General features: G+C 32.6%; 2 protein-coding genes across 3 annotated transcripts in view; one reads left to right on the top strand and one right to left on the bottom strand.

Moving 5' to 3' along the window:
- The window catches only part of LOC126746232 (kazrin), a 160,609-nt gene that overhangs the window by 128,214 nt on the left and 6,102 nt on the right, over nucleotides 1-26,293 (bottom strand). The gene's annotated exons all lie outside the window — the stretch shown is intronic.
- Nucleotides 7,406-8,327, top strand: LOC126746288 (10 kDa heat shock protein, mitochondrial-like). The gene is made up of 2 exons (XM_050454464.1): nucleotides 7,406-7,650; nucleotides 8,103-8,327. Exons 1-2 carry the CDS (start codon nucleotides 7,494-7,496, stop codon nucleotides 8,279-8,281), a joined length of 336 nt encoding a protein of 111 aa, XP_050310421.1. The 5' UTR covers nucleotides 7,406-7,493; the 3' UTR covers nucleotides 8,282-8,327.

The following is a 26,293-nucleotide window of genomic DNA, read 5'->3' as shown; positions in this document are numbered from 1 at the left end:
TTGTCGCAACATCTCGAGACAGAGTTTCGAGTGCCTCCATTATATCACAAAAGTTCTCTTTAAAAACTCTGATGCTCTTGTATTTCTCGCTCCACCTTGTTTCGCACGGCTTGGGAATATTGGGTATTAATTTTTTTCTTAGAACCGATTCACGAAAAAATGTAATTATATCTTTGATGGCCAGAACTTTTGGTATGCTATAGTCAAGGTTTGAGGCTAACTATCCTCTTACCACACATTTTTTCATAAACCTACAGGGTGTCTCAGAAAATTGAGTCAAAGTCTATTAAATTCTATAGAATTGAACCAAAACTGGTTTTCGAAAATTGAAAAATTCCTTATTTAGATCCACTGTACAAGGCTGGACTTTTGGTATGCTATAGCCAAGGCTTGAGGCTAACTTTCCTCTTACTACACATTTTTTCATAAACGTACAGGGTGTCTCAGAAAATTGAGTCAAAGTCTATTAAATTCTATATTTGTATTTCGGATCTCCGGCAGAGCATTCAGATCATTGATTACCAGGTTGAGTTTATGTGACGAGCAATGAAAAAATAGTGCTTTCTTGTATTTTTTACGCAAAATAGCCTGAACGCCACCTTCTTTTCCAGACATCGTGGAACAACCATCGAATCCCAAACCAACGCATTTATCTGGATCGAGATCCTCTTTCATCAGGAATTCGTTTATTGCCGTGGCAATCGATTTAGCGTCCAAGGCTGTAAGCTTAGCAAATCCGAGGAATACTTCTTCAATGTTGCTGGTTTCCTCATCAAAATATCTTATGCCAACAGAGAGCTAGCTGTTCCTTTCCAGAGATATCCGTATATGTTTCGTCTGCTAAAATGCTATATGCTTGCGATATTTTCACATTTTTTATGCAATCGGCCTTAATAACATCTCTACAAATACTAATAATCTCATTCTGGATGTCAACCGATGACAAGAACTTGCATTTTTCTTTCCATGCTCAAGATGGTTTTTTAAAATAGTGTCTCCTGCGTCAATTCGCATCTTATACTGCCCTTCTAGAATTCCATCACCATAGCTTGCCCCCCTTAATGCTAGGTCGTGGGATCCGCAAAACGCAATGCAGGAAATAATCGATCTTATAATTTTCCTGTTTTTTTCAAGACTTTCCTGAGAGTATTTGTTAATTTGCACATCTACTGGAACATTATCAAGAAAAGATTTAGCTGCTTCCAATGCCGTCTTATGAAAGTGATTATCTGTGTGTTTTCTGCAGTATTCATGAACATCTTTGAACTTACAAAACAACCTTATAATGAACGAACCTAAAACACCTCTAACGGAGCTCAGATTGGGTGGAAATAGTGTACAGAATTTACAGAAGGCTCCTTTTTGTTGGCGGGAGAATGCTAACCATGGTGAGTACATTTCCAACCAGGAATGATTGAAGTTACGAAATATACGTTTTCAAAAGTAAAGTTTCAATTAGCCGGATGACTGGTTTAGCGTTAACCTCTAGGCCTCTAGAGGTTAACGCTAATATAATAACCGCCCTCCCCTGCCCCTCTCTGGCGACGCCCTTGACGGAGATATTTGTGTTTATATGAAAAAAAAAGAAAGACATTTAATAATATCAAAAAATGTTAAGTACCAGAAGAACTAACAACTTTTCGAAAAAATGTTGTACGACTTTTTTGTTGCAAATGACTTGTATAATCAGCTCTTAAAGTTTGGCGGTTTTTATAGTAGACACCCTGTATAAGTAAGATAAACATCAGATTAAGTGACGAAAGAATTCCCGTTGTCGACAAGTTCCGGAATTTAGTCCTTGTCGTGGATCTTTGATTTAAACATTTTTCAAACACGTTTCTAATATTCTAAAAAAGGCATATTTTGCTTTAAAATTAATTGCACAGGCACTTTTTAAGTGAGGATATTAAAAAGCTATTAAGTGATTCACAACTTAACTATTGTGATGTGGTTTATGGCTGCTGTTTTGATTATGAGGATAGGGGTAAACTGCGAAGGCTCCAAAACTTTTGAATTCGTCTAATGTTTGGCATTTGCAAGCGAAACCGCGTTTCTTTGAAATTTTTTTTATAAAATTTTAAAACATCGTAGTCCGCTTTATCTTTTTCAGGAAATATCTTTTAGAAATGTTATAAACTATTTAAATTTAAAAACGAATACTATTCATATTCCGAGGCATAAAATACAGTAATTTAAACGATAATTTTCTTACCAACCGATTATCAATAAATGATAATACCTTTCCTTATGTCTAATGACTCAGCAAGGTATAAGTTCAGCGCTTAACTATCATTCTTGGTTTGTTCATTGCAATTTTTTTTGTATGTTTGCTAAGGTCTTTGGTTCTTTTTATTGTTTTTTTGATTCTTTCTTCTTCTTGTTTTGGCTTCTGCTCCCTTTAGGGCAATTTGCCAGCTCATTAGGTGGTGCTCGGGTTGCGCCTGGCTCTAAATCATATCCCGAACACTCTTTGGATGACTAACGTAGAGGGACTTACACTTATAGGGAATACTACTTTTTGCCTCTCTCTCAATATAGTGCTGTGATATACTAATAGAACAATTGGTGTCGCTATTTTGTGTAAACAGTTAGTATTTTACAAAACACAACATAAATATTTGACCATCACAGATTTTAGGAGTGTGGACGTGTGATCTACAGGAGTAAAAAACAAACAAAGGTCAAACAAATCCCATTATACTCACCTGGTAAGAAGTTAAAAGAATAAAATGATCATTTATTTTACTTTATTTTCCCTTGAATTTGATAAATTATTTGTTATAGTTTGATTTTATTTTTATTTAAGAACTTGTTGAGCAATAAAACAGATTCCATATGGAGATTTGATAAGATCATTGCCATATTGATAGGAGTTGGCATGCCTTTATTAGTAAAGAATTTGTAAATGTCCATGTCCCGAATATGATTTATTCAACAGCCGAGAAAAATGTGGTCCAGACTCTCTACCTGTCCACATTCACAGTATGGGTCTTGTTTGATTCCCAGATTATTTTAATGTTCCGATGTAGATTATGACCTGTTCTCATTCTAATTATAGTAGTTATATGTTGTCTGTCTATAAATTTCATATCGCTGAACCATAATTTTCTTGGAAACACCGTCTGTAATTGTCGGTACCATTTGCCTTTATCATTCAATTTTTTTTCCAGTTATTATTATGCTCTCTTAGAATCTTTTCCTTAATAATTGTAAGCAGGTGTGTTGGTTCAAATACTACAAATGTCTACCTACTAGGTGATCAGCACAATCATTGCCTGGCAATCTGCAATGTCCTGGTATCCATTCCAATTTCACCTCAATAGATTTATTCTAATATTAGTATTTTGGTCTTCAGTATGCCACAGTAGCCTGCAATTATGCCTTCTCTGTTAAGTTTCTCTAGGGTACTTTTTGAATCACTTAACAGTAGAACCCTTGGAATATTCTCCCTAAGGGCATAACATATCTCTTAATTGATAGTCACAATTTCTGCCGTGCAAATGTATGTGTCATCAGGAAGTTTTTCTGCGTAATTATGATCTTTTTGTGAACAGTGGACTCCAAATCCGATTCGTTTTCCTTTTTTTGATCCGTCAGTATAGATTTGAGTGTATCTTCATATCCTAATGACTCTATGGTGTGAAGCAGTTTCATTAGATAATTCACCCCATATTTTTTTTGTATTTAAGTTGATTCATAGAATCTTAGAGTTGAATCTCTTGTTCAGTTTGAAAATATGCAAATGAATATGGAGCAAAATAATCAAAGGCTTGAACCAAAAATGGGACACCTATACCCTTCTAATTATTGGCACTATATAATTTATGATCCTTAATTTATTTAATTATGGGTATTATGGGGTGATTATTTTTGTTATAGACTTTTGCCAAAAACTTTGTTATCAGCCATTTTCTTCTGAAATATAAATCAATCATTCCTGTCTTAGCCATTAAGGCTGGTATAGGGTCGATCTCATACAGCCCAGAATGATTCTTAGTCCTTGATAGAAAACGGAATTTATTTTTTGTTGATTTTTTTTTGATAATGGTTAAGGAGATACTATCAGACCGCTAAAAACCATCTTAAGTGTAACAGGATCTGAACCCAACCACACACTGCAAAATACCTTAATAACATTGAGACCCTTTTCAGCTTTCTCTACTGCATACTCTGTGTGTTTCTTAAAATTCAGATTATCCAAATACATTCCTAAGTATTTCACTGAAGTTTTATATGGAATAAGAATTGTCTATTACTATAGGCGGATAATTGTTTCTGTTCCCTTTTGCAAAATGTACAGCTGGACATTTTTCATGTGACATTTTAAGGTTATTGTCACGCAGCCATTCATTAATATGTAAGAAAGTTTTATTACAAAAAATTGTACCATGATGCCAGTAGAGTTTCCCTTTATAAATACAATAAAATCAAGTGCAAACGAGATGATTTCTACACCCGCCTGTATAATTGAAAACATGTCCACCATATAAATATTAAAAAGAACTGTACTAAATGGTGAACTTTGTGGGAGTCCATTTGTTGCAATTTCTGGTCCAATTAACTCTCCGTTAGTCCCCCTTATATAGATTTTTTCTATTTTCCAGGATTTTAAACATAACATTAGCCATTCCTGTCGGGATACGAAAATTAAAAAATTTAGGTATATTGACATTGTCATAGGCAGATTTAAAATCTATAAAAACAGCAATATCATATATTGCAAAATAGCTTATGTAATATATGATATTAAATAAGCTAAACTGTCAATGACACTTTTCTTTTTTCTAAATCCCGTTTGTAATGGAGGGTAGATCCTTTTATTCTCTGTAATCTATTCCAATCTATTTTTAATCATTATTTCAAGAACTTTAAACATGCATGGAGAGAGGATTATAGGACTATAACAATCACTGTTAGGTTTACAAATTGTATGGATTAAATTTATTTCCAGGTATCTGGTAAGTTTTGACCATTTAAAATTTTACTGTATTCGTCCAGGATCATCTTTTTTGCATTAAAAGGCAGATTTTTTATCATTGTGTATGATATTTCATCTATTCCTGGGGCGGAGTTATTTTTATTCTTCAGTGCTACTTGAAACTCCTCCATTGTAAACGGGTCAGTATCTGTTCCTACTGCTAGATAAAATTCTGGCTGTATCCCACATACTGTCATTTCTTTAAGAATTTCTTCCCGAATTTTGTCAGACACAATTTTTTGCTCCTTATTTCTATATTTCCCACAAAATTTATTTACTTTACTCCAAATATCCCTAATGTTTGATTGCCTGTTTATTGTGGAGCAAAATTCTTGCAATTTCTGTTTTTTTTTTGGTTGCTCTCTATAATTTTGAATGACTTTCTTAATCTCTTTTTTTTTTCTTTGTTTTTTTTTGATAGTTTTTTTTTATTGAAAAAAGAATTTTTTTTTTTGGGTTTGTACTTATTATATTATTTGCATTATAAACTGTTAGATTTGAAATTTGATTTCAAATTTTTCAAATGAAGTGTTGGGCATAATAAGTCAGTATATTCCTTTGGCGGAATTCTGAAATTGTCGGCATTTTATTTGCATACGTTTGGTTACTACTATACGGTTTTTATAAATTTGTATTTTTTTTTGGCAAATAAATAATGTTTCTTATTATTATCTTATTTTTACCCTTACAAATATATTAGCCTAAATTTAAAATGCTAAATAGGTTCGTACGGTGAGCTTTTTTTTAAACTTATCACATTATTAAACTTTCATCAAACATACGAAAGTAAAATGAGGCGGGCCCGGAAATTGATATTGGCGATATTTTCAATTTATTTTGCTATTTTAGCATATTCAGTAATAAATATTGAATATTTTATTTTCTATTATAAGAGAAATCAAAGTAAAATAGACTTCAAAAATAAAAAAAAAAGTATTTTTTTTAAAGCTCCCGTAACAAACACATCAATGTGCCTTCTTTGCAGTCAAGTGATCGATTGCCTAATAATCCACAAACGGTCATGTGAAGGTTCACTTAAAACTAAGCCGATCCTACAATTCACCGTAGCGATCCAAGATGGCCGCTGAAACTGATTTCCCCTTGGAACATTGAAAGGCTAGAGTTAGTAAATAACAACTTTGTTTCAGTTTAACATGTGCACAGGGGCACATGTTAAACTGAAGGGGAAGTTTTGTTTACAAATATATTTATCGATTCTCTGTTGTCAAGTTTACCCGCATTTTCAAAAAAGGAAATTTCCAGCTATATATCAACACATATCATAATTTTAATTCAACTGATTGATGTTAGATTTTGGATTCAAAATAATAAGAAGAAAAACATTATTAACATTCTTATAAAGCTTCTAAAAAATTTGAAATGGCAACGCCGCAGACAAAGGCTGAGATCATCTTGTGAAATGTCTTCTTGACAAACAACTTTGTGTTCACATTCGACATTTTAAACATTTCCATGGTTTTTAAAACTAATATATTTCATCATCTTCAAAATGGCCTACAACGTATAGTCCAATTAAATGCACCTTATGTAAACAGTAATATTTATAATCAATAAGACGTTTCATTTGTATGTGCCTCTTAAACTAATAATTTATTCAACCCTATTTTAGCTAATGAAATTTTATTGAAAAAAACCTGATAACTACTTCAAATTCGTACACTCTAAAATAAAGTAAATATCGCTTAAAAATAGAGGCCAATACAAACTAAAAAAAAGAAAGAAAAATTGCTACATTTTGTATAAAGTATAATTACTTTGTAACAGCAATTAATATAGTTTTATTTCGATATTACCGGAAAAATAGTAAGATTTTCATATGTAAAACGTAGCAAAAAACGTTACAACGTTAATGCAAAATTTCCTAGAAGAATAGCCATAGTTTAAACACTTGTGCAGGTATGCCAAATTTCTTGTAGTAAATAAACTTACAATTTTTAGCAATTTATTATATTTTGCTTTTATAATGTCTCACAAATAATTCACTTTCTTCTCATAGGATGTGACATAAAACTCTACAATATTATTGGAAATCTTTCTACTTTTCGTGTGGTCTTTGATTATTCAATTTTGTAACAGTATGTCCTACTTTTAAAATATCAGATTTTTCGATATATTGTATTTAATTTATTATCAAATTGCAACACTTTCAATCACAATTTTAAGGATGTTTCAATTATAATTTTATAAAGATTGTTTTAATGATTTGTTACCGTCCCTATTTGTACCTTTTTTTATAAATAAAATTGCCCCAATTGTAGCATTTATTCTTACACATTTTTTTCAGTGATTAGACAAGTAATTATCGCAATTTATTTATAGCCTCACAAAAGCCCCTTTAAATTCGGAACGAGTTTTAATTTGTCATAAAGAAAGAAGACCTTCATCTCTATCCTGGTCAAGTCGCCCTGGCCCATTATAACAATTTGACTGATGTCAGTGGTATTTTCAAATCGTTGACCATCATCGGGCGATAAATCGAATTTAATTTGACGAAATGGCCGCTCAAGCCGCCGCTATGCCGAAAACGGCTCAAAAATTCAAAAATATCATTCCGCTATTCAATAGGATTTTGGTAAAGAGGGCGGAACCGCCGAAGGAGTCCAAAGGGGGTATCGTGTTGCCCGACGTAAAATCGGCTAAGTGTCTTAAGGGTGAGTAATATTTTTTTAAGCCTGGTTTATAAATTCCGTACGGTAAGCAGTAAGAAGTAACACGTATGACGCAAGGAAAATTAAATACTAGTATCCAAATGGAGCTATTCATATTTTGCCGTATGCCGCAAGCCGTAAATGGTTTAATTTCATTTCTTGCGTCATATTTCTTACGGAATCGTAAGTGATCGTCAATGTTCGCCAATATGACCAATCAAAAGGGGTAGGCTATTATAGGGATTTCAGAGAGAAAAATATTCAGAAAGAGAGACCGGATGAATTTTGCTACGTTTTTTACTTCTTCTGTTTTTATATTATGAATTTGCACGATCCTTACTGCATAGAGCTTACTTCTTATGTGTTACTTCTTACTGCATACCGTATGGAATTTATGAACCCACCTTAATACGTAGAGCGGCTTTATGATCAAGTTTTTTTCGGTATTTTTTTAGGGACAGTATTGGCAGTTGGTCCGGGTACTAGGAACGAAAAAGGAGTGTTAATCCCGATGACAGTAAAAGTTGGGGATGAAGTGATGCTCCCCGATTATGGCGGAACCAAAGTCGAGTTCGAGGAACAGACCTATTTTCTCTTTAGGGAGTCGGAAATTTTGGCCAAATACAACGAGTAAAGGCTTTTATTTGCTGTTTTATGTAAAATAAACTCATTCTTTTGGACTTTTATGGTTTGTTTTTTTTGCCAGCCGACCTCGTATATACTACGTTTTTAAATGCAAAAAGAATATCTTTAGTGCATTTCCTCGTACATCTCTCTCGGTGGCCTCTTAACGTGAGCCCTTTTATCTAAATGGCCCTTTTCATGGTCTAGTTTTCGTATATATGGGGATGACGAATGGCGTGCTAAAGATGCCTGGCGCTATTTATTGTGTGGCCTCCCGCATATCGAGAAACACAATGCAGTTTTTAAAATTGAAAATGTTGATGGAATAACGTATGAGCAGGACTTTATTATTCTCACATACTTTAAGTATTTATATTGTTTTAAAGTGGTAATTAATCAGGTTCAGATGAATGATGTATTAATTGAGTCATAAAAGATGGTAAAGCAGTTGGACTGAACTCTATAGCTTCCTTTTTTGTTTTCTTTTTTAAACCTTATTTAATTGAAGCCTTAAAAATTACATTTTTCCATCTTAACGGAAACGAGCCAGAATATGTCTAGGTTTTAAAAAAGAGAAAAGACAAATCGAATATATAAAATTATCTATTATATATACAGGGTGTCCATTTAATAACGCGGTGCTCGATTGCGGCTAAATCTTGAAACGGAAAAAACATTTAATAGGGGAAATGTTAATTGATTTAGAGAGGCTATTTTTTTAAATTAGTTTGGTTGATACAGGGTGTCCCAAAAAAGCGTGGTACATAATTTGAAGCACCTATATTTTTTTTCCGAAATGGGAATCTTATTTGACGCTCTCTTTAACCCTGTTTTGCCCTAAAATGCGACATTGCCTATTTATTAACAATTTAAGGAAATTTTCACGAAAATCATTGTATCATTTATATCTTAATATTTACCAAGGACATTTTCTATCTTTTAAAAAAATCTATGTAGAGTCCTTGGCTTAGCTCATTTTATCTTTCGAAATTCCAAAATCAATTTTTTTTATACGGGTGGATCAAAATCATTACTCAAATAATGATATTTTCAATTTAATTTTGCGCTATTTTTTTAAAATAGAACACCCTGTATCTAGTAACGCGGTTTGATAGAGCATTCTTTTATCTTTAATTTAGTACAAATAAGTTTGCCTTTATCTTTAACCGTTTTCTTAAAATTTCTTCTTAAAGGAAGAATAACACATTTTTTCATGGACATTACGACACTAACGACGGAAAACAATTAGAGTGATAAGCATTTTGTCAGTCTGTTCAATTCTATTTCAAATACTTTTTAGTGAGAAAAAAATCAGTAGTTGTAGTAACCATAATGAAATTATAAAGACAAGTAATATAAATCCATGATGCTTATCTCATATTTTAAAAGTAAGAAAATTTTTCTCACAAGTAAAAAGTTGTCCATGATTCATTTATTCTTTGTTGTGTGACGTATGTCAATTTTATTGTTTATTTCTCGTTCATGTTAAGTATATTTGTATCAACATTAATTATTACTCTCAGCGAGAATTAGTAAATATGATTTACGTTATCGGTGAATGCCTTGGAAACTGTTTTTTGGCTTCAAGAGTTTATGCGGAAAAATTTCCTAATAACCGACATCCTGATGAATAAGTGTTGAAGAAATTAAAAGAACGATTCCAGCATGCTGGAAGCGTAGAATAGAAGCAGCAAACTAGAACGAAAACAGTTTTAAATGAAGAAAACCAATTGGCAATCACCATATCGGTTGTAGAAACACCGGAAATTAGTGTAAGACAAATAAGTACGAAATATCGAAATCGTCCGTGGTAAAATGTCTGAAGAAAAACAAATAACATCCCTATAAGGCTCAGATACATCAAGAACTTGCCGAAAATGATTTTGAAAAAAAAAAAGAACTTTAATGGGCACAAAATCAAGCAGCAGAAAACGAGAATTTTTTTAAATTTGTGCTTTTTACTGATGAATCTACGTTTCACAAACGGTTTTGAGAACCGACATAACTTTCACTTTTACGATACAGAATATCCGCATCGAGTTTTTGTCAATAACTTTCAACACCGATGGAGCATCAATGTTTGGGGTGGAATAGTACATGATTTTGTTATTGGTCCATACTTTTTTGAAAATCGTGTAACAGGAGAAGTTTTTCTGAATTTCTTAAGAGAGGATTTTCCACGCTTGACCCAAGATCTTCCCGACTTTGTAAGGCATCAGATGTGGCTACAGTTGGATGGTGCACCAGCTCATTTCAGTACAAATGTCAGGGAAACATATCACGCACCAATTTGGTAATAGATAGATTGGAAGGCTAGGTTAGTTATTAAAATTAACTTTTGTATACATAGTTATTAAACTTTATACTTGATAGGTCCCATTGGATGGCCTCCTTGATCACTGGATTTAACGCCTCTGGATTTCTTTTTGTGGGGAAATGTTAAATCCGAAGCGTATTGTACCCACAACTACGGAAGATATGGTGGAGCGCATACAAGAGTCTTTTAGACGTATTACGCCTTCTACGCTTCGTGCACTTAGAATAACTTTTGTAGGGTTGATTTGTATTTGGAGCAAAACGGTAGATACTTTGAGTAATTTTTGTGATATAACTCTTTTTATGATGTATTTAATTAATGTTGTTAATTTTTTGGTGAATTCTTGATGTAACTGAACTTGGTGGGAGTGATTTATTTTTCTTGTGGGATTTTCCTACGAACGATTTCTGGATTTGTAAGTCCTTACTTATTTCCCTTACTCTAATTGCCGGATTTTCTACACCCAACTTAGTGACTGTAAATTTGAATTCTTCATTTAAAACTGTTTTTGTTCTAGTTTGTTTTTTGTACTCTACGCTTCCAGTATGCTCTAATAATTTTTAAGTAAAAATAGACGTTGTAATGCTTATGAAAAAATGTGTCATTCTTCCTTTAACAACAAATTTTGGGAAAACAATTAGAGATAAAGGCAAACTTGTTGGTATCAAATTGAAGATAAAAGAATGCTCTATCAAAACACGTCACTAGATACAGGGTTTGCATTTAAAAAAATAGCGCAAAATTGAATTGAAAATATGATTATTTGAGTAACGATTTTGATCACCCCGTATTAGATGCTCTAGTAAGATAACGATGCCTTATCATCGGACTGCTATTTTCAGCGCTCATTTACTTTTAATGCCATTAAGCTATACAACTCATTTTCGATTGAATTAATACTTAATGAGAAACCTTTTAAACTGAAGTTTAAAAAATATCTATTAAACCTGTGATATGGATTTTTATAGAATATGTATTTTCTTTGTTAATTTTGTTGTTGTTTATTTTTCTTTTTGTTACTATTTAGTTTGAGTCAGCCGGACAAGTGGGGTTCAGTAGAGTAGCAGCAATGTCATTAAAATCAGGAGCGTGTTATTGAAAACTTTTTTTATTGCTTCTGAATCAGAAATAATTTCTCCCGAGTCTGTTCTCATTTGCCATTAATTTTGCAATTTTTCGTTCATCAACGTCAGTTGTCAAAAATCACATATGCAATGATATTAAATTGCCTTAAGGCTGAGACACAATCAAAAATGTATGTTTTAAGGATTAAGTTTTAAATTTTAAGTTTTATGAATAAACATGTGTCCTGTTTTGAAACAACACACAACTGAAATTTAGGTTTTAAGTTATAAAAAACCGATTTGTTGAAGTTTATGATTTAGGTTTTAGAATTCCACCAATTAGAACATCGTCATTTGATATATGACTTTTTGTTGTTTTTTTTTTGGTGTAATTTTACGGCTCTAAAACACTAATCTCGATAATAAAAAAGTTGAGGTTTATTAAAATGGAGGATGAGTATGATTATTTTAGATCTAATAATTATTCTCCTTCTTCCTCCCAATTTTCTAATATTTCATGCCAAGAAGAATTGAATAATTCAGAAAGTAGAAATTCAGATCAATTATTTATACAGTTAGTAAGAGAATATCCCTTCTTGTATCAGAAAGAGAATAGGGATTTTAAGGATTCTTAAAAACAGAACAATGCCTGGAAATAAATTGTCAGTTTAATGAATTTACATGGTAACTTGGCTGTCTTTACTTCTCTTACTGAGAGTGATTTATTGTTTCACTTACCTATTTATGTTTTTTTTGTTTAAGTTAGAATGTTGCAATAGGTGGGGATAGGTCTTCGCCAGCATTTTCGCCAGTGTTTCAAAGAAAAAAGAAATCAATTAATACACTATTACTTTGCATAGCCTAACAGGACATGGCAAATACCAGATAATTGTAATTTAAATACCAGATAATTGTTTTTTTTTTGTAGTAAAATAGTAATTTTCATCTCAATACTTTAGTTCAAAGGCATTAAAATAGATGTACTTACAGGCAGTACTTTTACAAAATTGTGTCAAATTCCTTGAAAAGTTGTTTTAACTACTTAAAACCCAAGTGACTCTCCCAGGCAATTCCCTGGAAGAAATTGATGCTTTCAACTGCCTGAAAGTGCCGGAAAATGACTCTCAATAGTGTCAATTATCTGGACGTATCAAAAATGACTTCCATTACTTCAAAATTGTCAATGTCAATATCAAAAAAGGACTCGTTTCCAAGAATTCAAAAGCTAATATTAAAAGTTTATGAATAGTTCTCTATGAATGTAAAAGTTTATGAAAGTCTTGAAGCGCAATAATGCAAGGATTCAAGTGCCAAGACATTGCAACTCGATTTTTAAATCCAAAGTTAAAAAAAATAGGCTACATCGAATTAAAAAATTAACCTTCCAAGCATCCAAGGATTCATGAGCCAAGACTGAAACTCAAAAATGCTTCAAAAGTTTAATCTAGGCGTCCAGAAATCCAATAATTCAACAATTACGGCTAGAAATCCAACAATTATATTTAAATTCAAAAAAATGTATATCCAATTATTTAAAAAATTAGTACCAACTTAACTTAAGCCAAGATTAAGAATTTTAAATTAAAAAATAAACTCCAATGGAATTCACAATTTTTTTCATCCAACGATTCATGAATCAAGACTAAAACTCAAAAATTAGTCTTGGCGTCCGAAATTCCAAGGATTCAAGAATCAAGGCTAAAAAACCAGTGTCTTAATCTTCCTTAATCAAGCATTTTGTAAAAAATACATATTCTGCATCAAGTAAAGGCATGATTCATGTTTGGAATAATATCTTAATTATATAGGACTTAATAATATTAGCAGCTCTAATCAATTTGATCGACTAGCGTAAGAAAGAGTAGATAAGAGTAGCCTTATCAAAAAATACCTAGATATTCATTATATCGGATATCGGAATATTAAGGGTACAATTTATTATATTAACTAATGTTAGAACACCCAAATCTTAGGATATATGATATTTAAATAAAGATAATCATTGAAAATATCATTCACACCATTATCATGGCAAAAAATATCAGATCAATTATTATGATTTGAAGTACAACGTCCAAATATAAATAGAAAAAAATATATTGAAGCTGTAGTTAAGTTTAAAGTGAGGTTATGCTAATATGATGCGTTTTCTTTTAAATTTTGCCGCCTCTTGCCCTTGGTATACTTTATTGCGCAGCTACTATAATAATATTTAATCGTGATTGGTCGTATTGTGAGTTTAAAATCTTCATTGTGATCACCTTTAAGTTTTAATCCCTTTTGCTTAAAATATATATTTTTGATTGGGTCTCAGCCTTTACGCTCAGTAGATTAGTGATATTAAAATCGGGACTGTGTTAATGGATATTTTTTATTGCTTCTATATCCATAAATGTCTACCCAGTCTATTCCCATTGACTATAAATTTTTTTCAATTTTCCGTTCATCAACGTCAATTGTCGAAAATTACAGATGAAGATATTATTAAGCGGGAGCTTTCAAACGAATATTGACAGTTGAATTATGCTTGAAGCGTCAGTCAACTACTCAGTTGACAAGTTGGACCGTGCTATTGAAAACTTTTTAAACTTTTTTTATTATGTCTTTATCCATAAATTTCACAATTCTCCATTCATCAGCGTCACTTGTCTAAAATGACAGATGACAATATTAAACGTTATCTGTCAAACAAATACTGACAGTCGAAAAACTCAGTTGACAAATGACATTAAAATCAAGATCGAGATATTGGAAAGTTTTTCACCTTATTTTATTGCTTCTGTATCCATAAATTTCTCTTGAGCCTGTTCCCATTTCCCATAAATTTTGCAATTTTCCGTTCTCCCCATTTCGTATAAATGAGAACTTAAAGCGAGAGTGTGACCCTAATATATCCACGTTTATTAAAAAATATACCTTTAAAGTTTCATGTGGAGGAAATGGGGTAGTTCAGCTAGAAGCCGTGTACTGATGGCTGTTATATTTTTCTAAAATTATACGCCGCAACGAAATAACGAGAATTCAATTATCCTCGACTAGCAAACCCGAAAACTCCACTGAATACAAAACGACATTTTTAAAATGGAAAATGTTCGTGGAATAAGGTATTAGGAGGCTCTTGAAAATTCCTTTAATATTGTTGGTACTCTTGCTTCAGTGTACGCCTGTCAGTTGTCAAACGAATATTGACGGATCAGTTGTCAGTGTAAAAAAGACATGACAATCAGAACCGTATTAGGTGCTTTACTTAAGAAATTTCAGTTTTTTTCCTAGCATGATGTATAATGTAATTGGAGGCGGTTTCCCATTATCCATAAATTTTACCGTTCTCTCCGTTTCGTATAAATGCAAACTTAAAACGAGAACGCGACCCTAATATATGAACGTTTATTAAAAAATATACCCTTAATGTTTTATCTGGAGGAAACGGAGTATGAAGAGGAAAATTCCCACATACTCTTACCTTAATAACGTTAATATTTCACTAAAGTACTTGCCTGTTTATTGTTATATATATATATACAATGGATGACAAATCCGATAAGCACGTACATACTAATTCAGGAATAAAATTTAATTAATTAAGGACAATCGAGCGAAAGTATGTGAGGTCAAACGATGATTAATAATATGATTTTTATGCTGGTTGGGTTTACCTTCACGCCTCTTGAATACTGTACAAAAATTGTAACGGTATCTTTATAATAATTATTCATTTAATTTGTATTAGGTTTTACAGTCTAAACATACGAACTACAGGAAACCCTATATACGATATTACCCAAATATTGGTTTGTTTGTTTTTTTTTTGATAACCCTAGTACGGTACTGATTCTAATGTCAGCTGTCGAACGATTGATACTTTAGTCATTATTTAACTGTCAACATAACTATTTGACAGCTGACGTTAAACATCAAGAACAAAATCTATCCGTGTTAATTTCACTGTCTAGGTAACAAACAACACTGCCAGGAATACTTGCAGTGACAACTTTTTGACAGTTATTTTTGTAGTAGGCATATCCAAACATTTCGTGACATTGGCAACATTGCGGTTTCAAATGCTTATGCACGCCTGTGTATGCGGTATTACAGATTACAGATACTGTGAGGTACGTTGAATACACCTTGTTTAACCCATTCGCGGACAAAACAAAATTTTTTGGGGTCTTCCTGGGACATTTTTTTTTTAGAATCGGCATGTCTTAAGGTCATAAATTATATGTCAGTTAGAATTTTTTTGTTTGTGGTGTTTTTTCGTAAAGAAACAGCCAGGCTGCTATTGCAGACCTGTGCCTTTGGATAACAACTTGCGTTATATAGGGACAAGACTGCTTATGCAGACAATATATTTATTGAAAGGTTGCATAGGTACTACGAAATAATATATCATGTATAAAAATAAAAGTTTATATTCACAAAAGTAAGAAACTACAAAAATATTAATTCATATGCTTATAACATAGGTATTACAAAAACTTAAATTCATTTATTGGAATGAAAATTTTCAAAGCATTGCCCAACGCACAATGGGGGATGCGTTTCGCAAACCTTACATCTCCATGATGTCTGCCCGCGTTTGTCATGCTTAGAACACTTCCGGCATCGCAGGAAATGACTTTTGCATTTAGAGTTGGGCGGGACTGGTATTTATTCTAAGACATGTAGAACTTCAGGTACAATTGTCTCCTCAGCTGTAACGTGTGCCGCAGGGACTGAAACTGTTGTTCACCAGTTTTCTTCCGTCTCTCAAATTGTTTGGAATCCCAAGTAATTCTCTAATGATACTCTCCCGAAATTGAAGTAAATTTGTTTTTGATTTTGTGATATCTCGATACAGCAAGAAACTATTTATAACTGTAACATCTAACAGAAGAAATATCACCTTTTTGTACCATCTGATTGATTTTCTGGGGCAGCTATAATAGGAAGTAAACTGATCACATGTCTATCCCTGACATATTCATGTTATATTCGTGAATTTCTTTTGGCTTTTGCAGTTTTTTCCCATAAGAATTCGAAACCTCTATCATCGTTGGGTGAAATTTGGTAGTAATGCACAAAACATCGCGCTTGTCCTTCCATTTGCTGACATACACTTTACCATTTCTTTTCCAAATATGGTCGCCTCTTTTGAGTTTTTTGTCGTAACTACTTTTGGGTTTTGTTTTTGATTTGATCTCAAAGTACCTGTCGTGTGAGTTTTTCTACGAAGGAGAATTTTGGACAACCCCACGCTATTATAATAATTGTCCATTATCAAGAGATGACCTTTATCTAAAAATGGCTGCATTAGTCTGAATACTAATGCCTGTAGCTTGGAAACTTCTCCATCGTCCTGTTTTCATTTATATATTTCAATGTTATGATTGTACCCATTTGGAGAGCATAATTCAAAGAATTTAATTCCATATTTCGCACGTTTATTTTTTATATATTGCCTAAAGCTCAATCTGCCTCGGTGCAATAAAAGGGACTCATCCAGTGCTAATGCCTCTTCCGGGGAAAAGGCTTTTTGATAATTGCGTATCAAAATTTGTAGCAGAGAAGTAACTTTATTCAGACGATCGACATTTCCTTTTTCCTTGGTGCAGTTGAACGCCCGTAGTAATTGCTCATACCTCCTTCCAGTCATTACGTTGGAAAATATGGAATGATAGTAAAGGGGATCCAAGGAGAATATTTTTCGCAGAGTTGGAAAACGTACAATCCAAAAAACTTACACATTTTTTCAAAATTGGTGTTCGAAAATGATGCCATTCGCGCATACCTTGCATGGGGTCTGTTGGTCGTTTCCATTTTTTCCCCATACTCATTAGTGCATGATGTCAAAAGATCCATCACTTCATCATCCCAAAAAGTTTTGAAAACTTCCAGCGGTGATGGTACATGATCAAATCTCAATTTGATCCCAGCATTTGCGTTGTCAAAGTTGAAATCCGGAATGTCTTCAATGTCGCTGTACCATTTCTTATCGCTGTCTGACTGATTAGAGCTTGGCGATGGTAACGAAGGTTCTGCGTCATTCGATGCTGAATCCTCGTTCTCAGAAGCGGTACTTTCTTGAGTTTCATCAGAGCTATTATTTGATGGAACATAGTCTTCATCCCCACTTTCAGAGTTATGATAAGGATCCTCATCACTTTGTTGACTAGCCTCATCCGAACTAGACGATGCTGATTTAGCAGTCTCGACTTCATCATAAAACTTCAACAGCCTAGCTTCTTCTTTTTCGTCAATTTTTCTGCAAAAAAAATAGAATTTTACTGGTACTGCCGAGACAAGTAGCTAATATAATACAGAATGTCCATTCACAGTATGTACTTGCCTAGATTTTCTGGCGAGGAGGGGCTCATGCAATGAGATGTTTTTTATCTGTTTTGGTTACCAAAATCTATACACATAAAAAAATTTTGAACCTAACCTAACTGCCACACAACGAATTTTCGGGCTACACAGCTGCAGCTACATAAGCAAAAACGTGTAAAAACAAAATATTTTACTGTGCCCTAGTTATTTATTGTGTGCACTACTTTTCAATGTTAGTTTTCTATTATCACCACCAACTCCAGATTGAAACTGGCCAAGACCATATGTAAATACAATTTCCAAAAAAAAAATGACTCTACTACTTATTTTTCACCTCTAAAACTTACCGAACACAGGTGCACTTTATTGGGACACAAACCACGTCTGATTGTCTAACCTTATGTAGATTTTGTCTACACTTGCAGTCTTGGCGCCAAAAGATCAGTTGACTGTCAACACATGCGCAGGTTACATATATGCATACTGTACGCTTCGTGGGACGATTGTCAGTATTATTGTAGTATTTAGTGGGACACAACAGATCTTTCTAAACCTTAGTACACGCTAATAACGACTGCAATTGAAGACTTGTCCTCTGGGGACGATCAAATTGCGTCTTCATATGCAGGCGTGTCCCTGCACGTCTGTCTGCATATGTAGACGTGTCCATAAATGGGTTAAGCTCGTAATTAAATTTAAATTTATTCTTAAACTTTGTCTTAATACTGTCCTGATTCTAGTGTCACTTGTGAACAGTTTAACGTTTAACGTCATAATTATTTTTCAATACTTGATAGGCAACTGCTCATATGAGGGCTACATGACAGATGTCATACTCATTTTTCTCAGCGTATGGTGGGGAAATTTTGAATAAAAAGCGGAAATACTTTGACCTTATAATAAAAGTATAAAAATTATTCCGGTATAAACCGTCTCTACAAACAAACACCAAGAAAAATGTCAATATTTGTATCGTTACAGGTGCCAGAATATGATTTTCCTGGCGTATTTACACCGTTCTCTTTACTTTAGGGTAGGAGTGACAGAAAGGCAAATATTCAATAAGCTGAGGGTTTAATGATCTTATTAGTTAAAGTCCAGTTCAGAGATCTATTAGAATCTCTGATGTATCGCAGATGCCGCACTAAATAGACCATGCGTCTATGTCGTATTTATTGTCGCATGATATATATGTTTAAATGGCAAAATTTTGTGTAATTTATCTATGAAATCATTTTAAATACACGTAAAATCCCATGTTGTACACTATTTTTTATTTTTATTTCGAAAATGTCCATTTTGAAAAAGAAAATAATATCAAAAAATTGACCGCGGACTAAGATCCAAGCATTTTACAAATCATTTTAAACACTTGCAGCACTTCCAGACTGTCACCTCTTTTTAGCTAGTCTATTAAACAAAGATAAAACACCTGCGATTTGGCGATTCCTACTTTAAGTTGTGCAAGAGATTGTGCATCTCTCTCTATCCCACTGATTTTGAGGATTACGGGGCCGTACCCAGAGAAATTTTTGTGCCGTTTTTGTAATATTTTCGTCGTGTTTTTAAAGAGATCTTTAAGGATGGGTCTATCGCCTTTAAAATAGTTGTTGGACGGGTCTATCACCTTTAATAGTTGGGAGGAGGGTCATGTGAGGTTATTATTTGATGTGTTTTGCGGGTTTTGCTTTTTTACGTGTTTATTAAAGTGGAGAATTTAGAATTTGGCCCGTATTCGTCTAAATTTTTTGCAGTTTTTAATGTGAGGAAGTGTGTTTTTTTATTTGTGTTTATGATTTTTTTTATTATTATACTTAAAGACCTTAAAATGTTTCCACCCTGGGAAAATAGGCAGGAAAATTTGGCTTAGCCAATACCTATATTTGGTGTCAGCTTATGGAGACCGTGGGTGCACAAAAAAGGCAATAATATTTGTGGTGAAAACAATAAGAGTGATCTGGACAATGATTTAGACTCTATAGTTCTGATGGTTCATTTTCTAGTGTTGAGGAAGCAAAGGAAGAAGCCAGGGAAGTATAAGCTACAGGGGAGAATCAAGGGGTTTTAAAACGTAATTGTTTAAGTACAGACGCCAAACAAATTTGTTTAAGTGTCTATAGTCTAAATGTCTATATCAATCTACGGAATGATCCTCAAATCACAAATGATTGTAGTGCTTTGGAAAAAACAGCGTTTTAACAGGGGTTCCGTATAGTACAATATGCTATTTTGTAAAAAAAGGGATTAAAGACAGAAAAAAAAAGGAAAGATGCAGGACAATCAAAGGGACTTGACATGGATATTGCAAAATTACTAAGGGAAGTTGTGTATTCTAAATACAAAAACAATGAGGTTCCAACTATAGAGATGGTTAAGGACACCTTATCAGCAAGGGACAAACATTTCGCAGTCTCAACCTTGCAAAGATACCTAATAAAACTTGGATTTAAGTTTAAGATGGTTAACAAAAGGGCTGCTGTAATGGAAAGTACTCGAATTGTCAGGTGGTGTATAGAATATTTGGAAAATATTTAAAAATTTCGGGAGGAAGAAAGATCCATATATTATTTAGATGAAACCTGGTATGATACACTTGACAAGGCAAAAAAGGGTTGGACTGATAGTTCTAACAAATGTGTCCTAAAAGATGTTTGGACCAAACGGATGATCATTATTCATTATGGTTCAAAAGAAGGTTAGGTAAAAGATGGACTGAAATTGTGTGGCAAAAAAATAGAAGAGTGCAATGTGGACTATCATAGAAACATGCATGCAGATATATTTGAAACCTGGTTTGAGAAATCATTAATTCCAAATTTAAAGGAAACCAATGTCATTGTTATGGATAGTGCATCATACCTTTCAAGGCTTTCTGAAAAAATCCCAAAAACATATTCACATAAATTGGAAATTGAGACATTTTTATTAAAACATGATCTCTATTTTGATGAATCTTATACAAAGAAACAATTGTTGGAAGTTGTAAATACCAAATCATGGGAAAAGCAGTATGTATCTAAAAAGTATGGTCATACTGTCCTCAGATTTCCTCCATATTATTGTGTATTTAATCCTATCGAGTTGATTTTTTCAACTAAAAAGGAGAATTCCCAGGAAAAATAAATATCCAAAATTTGATAAAAAAGTTATAAATTTGATTAAGAAGCAAGTTATGAATTAAGGAGAGGAAGAGTGGAGAAATTCTGAGGAAAAAATTATAAGATATGAAGAGGAATATCGTAATTTGAATCAGATTATTTCGAATGGAGGGGACCGTTTCATTATAAATTGTGATAATGATGAATCTGATGCAGAAATTTAAGATCTGTGGCTAAGCTAGTTATTGTTGCATATGGTAAGAAAACCCTTTTTTTATTAATCAAACAAATTAAAAATTTGTTTTACAGCTTACTGCCTCTGTTTGTCCTTCAGCGATACAATAAAGACTGCTTCTTTCTGCATTCTCTGGGAAAAAGTCCAATCAAGTTTAAATTTTTTTTTACAGATTTTTGTCCATGATTTGTCTTATAGAGACCCTATAAAACCAGTTTAATTATTTTTTTACAGTTACTGCCACACTTGTTCTGTCCCAGAGAGGCAAGACTACTTCTTTCATAATTCACTGGAAGAAAAAAGGCTATTTTACATCTGACTTGCAATTATTTAAAAAAAAATTGTAAATTTATTATTAATTAAATTTAAAAATTATTTCTGCTACTCGTGTACACTTTTTAAATCTGTTTTAGTATCCAAATGCTTCAGTGCGACTGTGCGAGATGAAGTTGGAATCCATAGCGGCAACAAAGAAACTGGTTCCTTCCTTAATGGAAGAAACTGCAAAAGAAAAAAAGGAAAAACAGAGTTTAGAAAATTGTATTAACTCTTTGGGCCAGATTCAAATGAGTAATTTTAAGATTTTGTATAAGATTTTTAGTTTTTAGTATAAGCATTTATTTTTGTTAATTTTCATCTAATCTCTCCTATTATGCACAATAACTAAATATGAGGCAAACAAATTAATAAATATTATATTCAGGGTGCAAAGTGTGTTTTTTTTATGAGTAAAACTTGCGTCTTTAACACATAAGATATAGACAGCTAGATGATTTTTAATGGAAAAGTTTATTTAAAAATATATACTTCCACTTTTCTGACTACAAAAATTACTTTTTATCCAAAGATGTTGGTACTAAATATAGAGATGGGGGTTTTCATGAGTATATTATTATAATAATATATCATAATATGTATTAATTAATAAAAAACAATAATAAAGGACATCGAATGTGGCAGCCAATATCCACGTTAATAATAACCACCAAATAAAAATAAATCTCAATACCCAAAAAAAGGAAATTATTAAATTTGAAGATAAACCAAAACATTTTACCCTTTTGTGTCAAAAAGTAAATCTTTAATGCCTTAATCCACAGAATAAAAGGGTCTAAGCAATTCGTACCACCTATCCTCTCATCCCTTGTTATAAACATCCCACTGATGGCGCTAAAAACTAAACTTATTAAATTAAAATGTTAACTGATTTTACTGATGATTAAACTGATTTTACGTACTTAAATGCTATAGTTAAATTAAATATAATCTTGCTATCAACTATCCTGAATTTCTAACTTAATAAAACTAAACCCAAAAATCCCGAATAATAAAGTTTTAAATACAAATAAATTTTAAGGCCGGACCTGTGCAACTTTTCACGCTTGAGTGGCTGTGATTGAGGTCAGACGTCTAACAAAATAGTACGTGGGCGCATGTAGTCAAATTTTAGGAATCAAATGTATAAATTCTTACAAAAATGCTTAAAACATTTATTTATTTAGAGGAATGATTAAATATCGCTTAGAATATTACTTTATGACTCTTTCCACATAAAATTTTGCGATTTTAATAAGCATGTCATGTGACAATACAAGCAACACCGGCACACGGACTATTCGCGGCACATCAAAGATTCTAATAGATCTCTGAACTGAACTATAATAACCTCGCAAGATGACCTTATTTAACTATCAACACAATTATTTTGACAGCTGACGTTGTTCAGAGTTCACAGCTGATCTAATGTCAACAGGTTGATATTTAACGTCATAATTATGTTGTCAACATCAAGTTGCCCATATAAGAGCTACATGACAGCTGTCAGCGGAGGAAATTTTGAATAAAAGGCGGAAACACTTTGACGTTAAACTCTGTATTTAAGTCCAATGTTCTCAAAGAGACCAGTTAATAATAAAAATTCAGAGAATGGAGGGACACAAAGTCAATGGTCTCAGATTACTGAATTAATTACTGAATTAATCTAAGGCCATTGACTTTGTGTCCCTTCAATCTCTGAATTTTTATTTTCCGTATTGAATCTAAAAAAAAGTATAAAAATGATTCCGGTACAAACAGTCCCTACAAACACCCATCAAATGTCAATATTTGTATCATTACAGGGACTAGATTATGATTTTCCTGGCGTATTTACATCGTTCTATTTACTTTATGGAAGGAGTGACAGAAACGTAAATATTCAATAAGCTGAGGGGTTGAAGATCTCATTAGTTAATAACCTCGCAAAATGGGTAATATCAAACAAATAGTATTATCATAGGCAGTGTGCCCCGATCGTAAATTAGAAAGGGCTGAAATTTGATTGTCGACAAGCGGGAAAATTGAATTTAAACCCAACAATGACGATTGGAATAATACAAGATTTGCATATAAGCGTCAAGCTATTATATACTACGTTTACACGTAACATTAATGCGAATTAGCGGCTAATGCGAATTAGAGCAAAAACGCTTTGGCATGAGTTTGCACAACGGTTTTAAGAAGGGGTTTTAACGTTTACGTTAACCAGCTATTTTTTGTTGCCAACCTAAATAATTTATTGATAAATTTAAAATTTCTAAGTAAAAATATATCCAATAAAAAAATATAATTCTGTACATTTGGCGAACACACGATGAGGTACACCACAACAAAAGTACATAATTTAATCCCACTGATACTCATATACGTATAATAAGTATCATGTAACTAATTTGCAGAAATGTATTAAATAACGTAAACTAATACAGTTTTACTGGTTAGTTTTTTTAAATAACAAATTCGATTCCGTTGATAGAACGAAACAAATAAAAAAAGGCTCTTGAAGATTGACCCAGTTTTGGTGATTGAATGGGTTTCCATTAGCCATATCGAAGAGTTTCAGATCGAAGACAGGGGTGGGTGGCACTTTAATAGATTTTCCATTTAGTAGAATCTGGACAGTAGCGTGTTACCGCCAAACCCTAAAACGAACTGAAGCAAGAATTTAGATCTTGAGAATATTATTATCACTCTCTCTCTAGTACTGAAATTGTCTTGTATCGATTAAGTTTTAAAAGAATCACTTTTCCTTTTTTAATGGCATTGATAAATGGGACAGCAACCACCCGAACGCTGCCTAATACGATACAGTAAGGCGGGACAAATTTAAACAGTCCCTCGCTCATTTTTCATCTGACATAGAGGCTCTATATAGCGTACCGTTGAAATTTAATAGAGCCAGAGGAAATCTAAGAAGGCATTAATCACTCGAACTCGCAACAACATTCAGCAAAAGATAATGGAATTTTTAGGGTAAGTTCAAAGTATTGAGTGGACTGTATACGTTATTTGAAATAGGACATCTTATATACATTATACAATTTTTACATTTATATGCTGTGCTTTGATTGTACTGTTTAAGAGATTAAAAGGCGGCTCTCTTTTACTTTTGAGGATTATAGAGGGAAAACTACTAAACTTACAGGGAAACCAGTGCCACCTGTCAGCTGATAATCTTGAAGAGTTAAGATAGGAAAGTGGGAACTGTAGATAATAGGATCTATCTAAACGTGAAAAAAAGAACATATAGCAAGTGAATCCCTTTATTAATTAAAATTTCCCATAGAATCCAAAAATGCAGTAATGTATAAAGGTCATATAAAAGGCAATAGTCTCTCATTATATTTATCAATTTAAAAATAACTATATTTTATTAAGCTTGTTTTCTGCATTTTTTAAATTGAACCTTAAAAAAGTTATTTCCGTTATTGTCTCTCATGACAAATATACAAGCAGTTTCACTTTTAAAAGGTATGGTATGAATACTATAAAATTTAATTAAACGCATTATTCTTTACGTTACGTTTTTATTTTACTATAATTATATACTGAAGATTTTTTTTATTTTATTTTATTTTCACACTTTTGTCAAGTCTCTTGCAATTATCATAATGTCCGTGATTCAATTAAAAAAAAAAAAAAAGTCTTGTACTAGTGCCTCAGGATAACGTTAACGGTGAAATAAGACACTCTATTTTTATCCGATTAACAGAAATTATTGCTTTTATTACTGGGAAATTATAATGGTTTCTAATTTTGAATAACTTATTATAAATAATATTAGTATATATTAACAAATATACCTGATTTCGTCACCTCCGTTATACCATTTCCGTTATCAAGAATTGATAACGGAAGTGTCTGATGACCACGGAAATGACGGGTTATACAGGGTGTCCCGAAATTACATCGCAATATTTTACCAACCGCATCTTTGTCTAAAAATAAGACAAAAACTTCACATACAGGAATCTTAAAAAGTGAATAGTTTTCATGTTACAGGGTGTTTTATAATTCCTATTGAAGATGGTTTTTTGTTAATATTTTCGAAAGGCCTGGTCCTTATTTTTTTAAATTTGTATACTACTGTTATTACTACTAACTGATTTTATAATATTTTATGCTAAAATGTATACAGAGTCGTTTAAAATCAGTGGTCAGCAAAGATAAAAATGTCATAACTTTTTTTCTGGCTACTTTTTAATTATTTGCATAGTAAAATTAAAAAGAACCAACATTTTACATAAAAAAGGTAGTCTTGTCTTATTTCGTTAGAAGCCTCCGGTTTCAAGAAAAATAGTTTTAAGTAAATCATGACTTGGTATTAAAAAGGTTAACTATTAAAATAAAAAATAAAAAAAATAGTAGTTGGCAGTGCTTGTTAACAATTTGTTTATTACTTGAATTTTGTTTGACGTTTTGATTGGCATTTTTATTATTTTACATTTACGTTGGTAAAGTTAAATAGTTCTTTGTGTAAATTATTTCTTTAAAACTATGGATAGATTTACGAATCAAGAGTTGGGCGATATGCATTTTGTGAATGGTTTGTGTAATGGCAGCTCGTTAGCTGCTGTCCGTAGATCGCCGAAGATTTCCCCTCAGACAAATTCCAGATCGTCAAGTTCTTGTTAACATCCACCGTAACTTATGTGGAAATGGAAGTTTTCGAAGAGCTCAT

Source organism: Anthonomus grandis, chromosome 2 (genome assembly GCF_022605725.1).
Source record: "Anthonomus grandis grandis chromosome 2, icAntGran1.3, whole genome shotgun sequence".
In the NCBI taxonomy this organism is placed as follows: domain Eukaryota; kingdom Metazoa; phylum Arthropoda; class Insecta; order Coleoptera; family Curculionidae; genus Anthonomus; species Anthonomus grandis.
The sequence above is the reverse complement of the archived record's forward strand: the minus strand, read 5'-3'. Positions and strand labels throughout refer to the sequence as shown.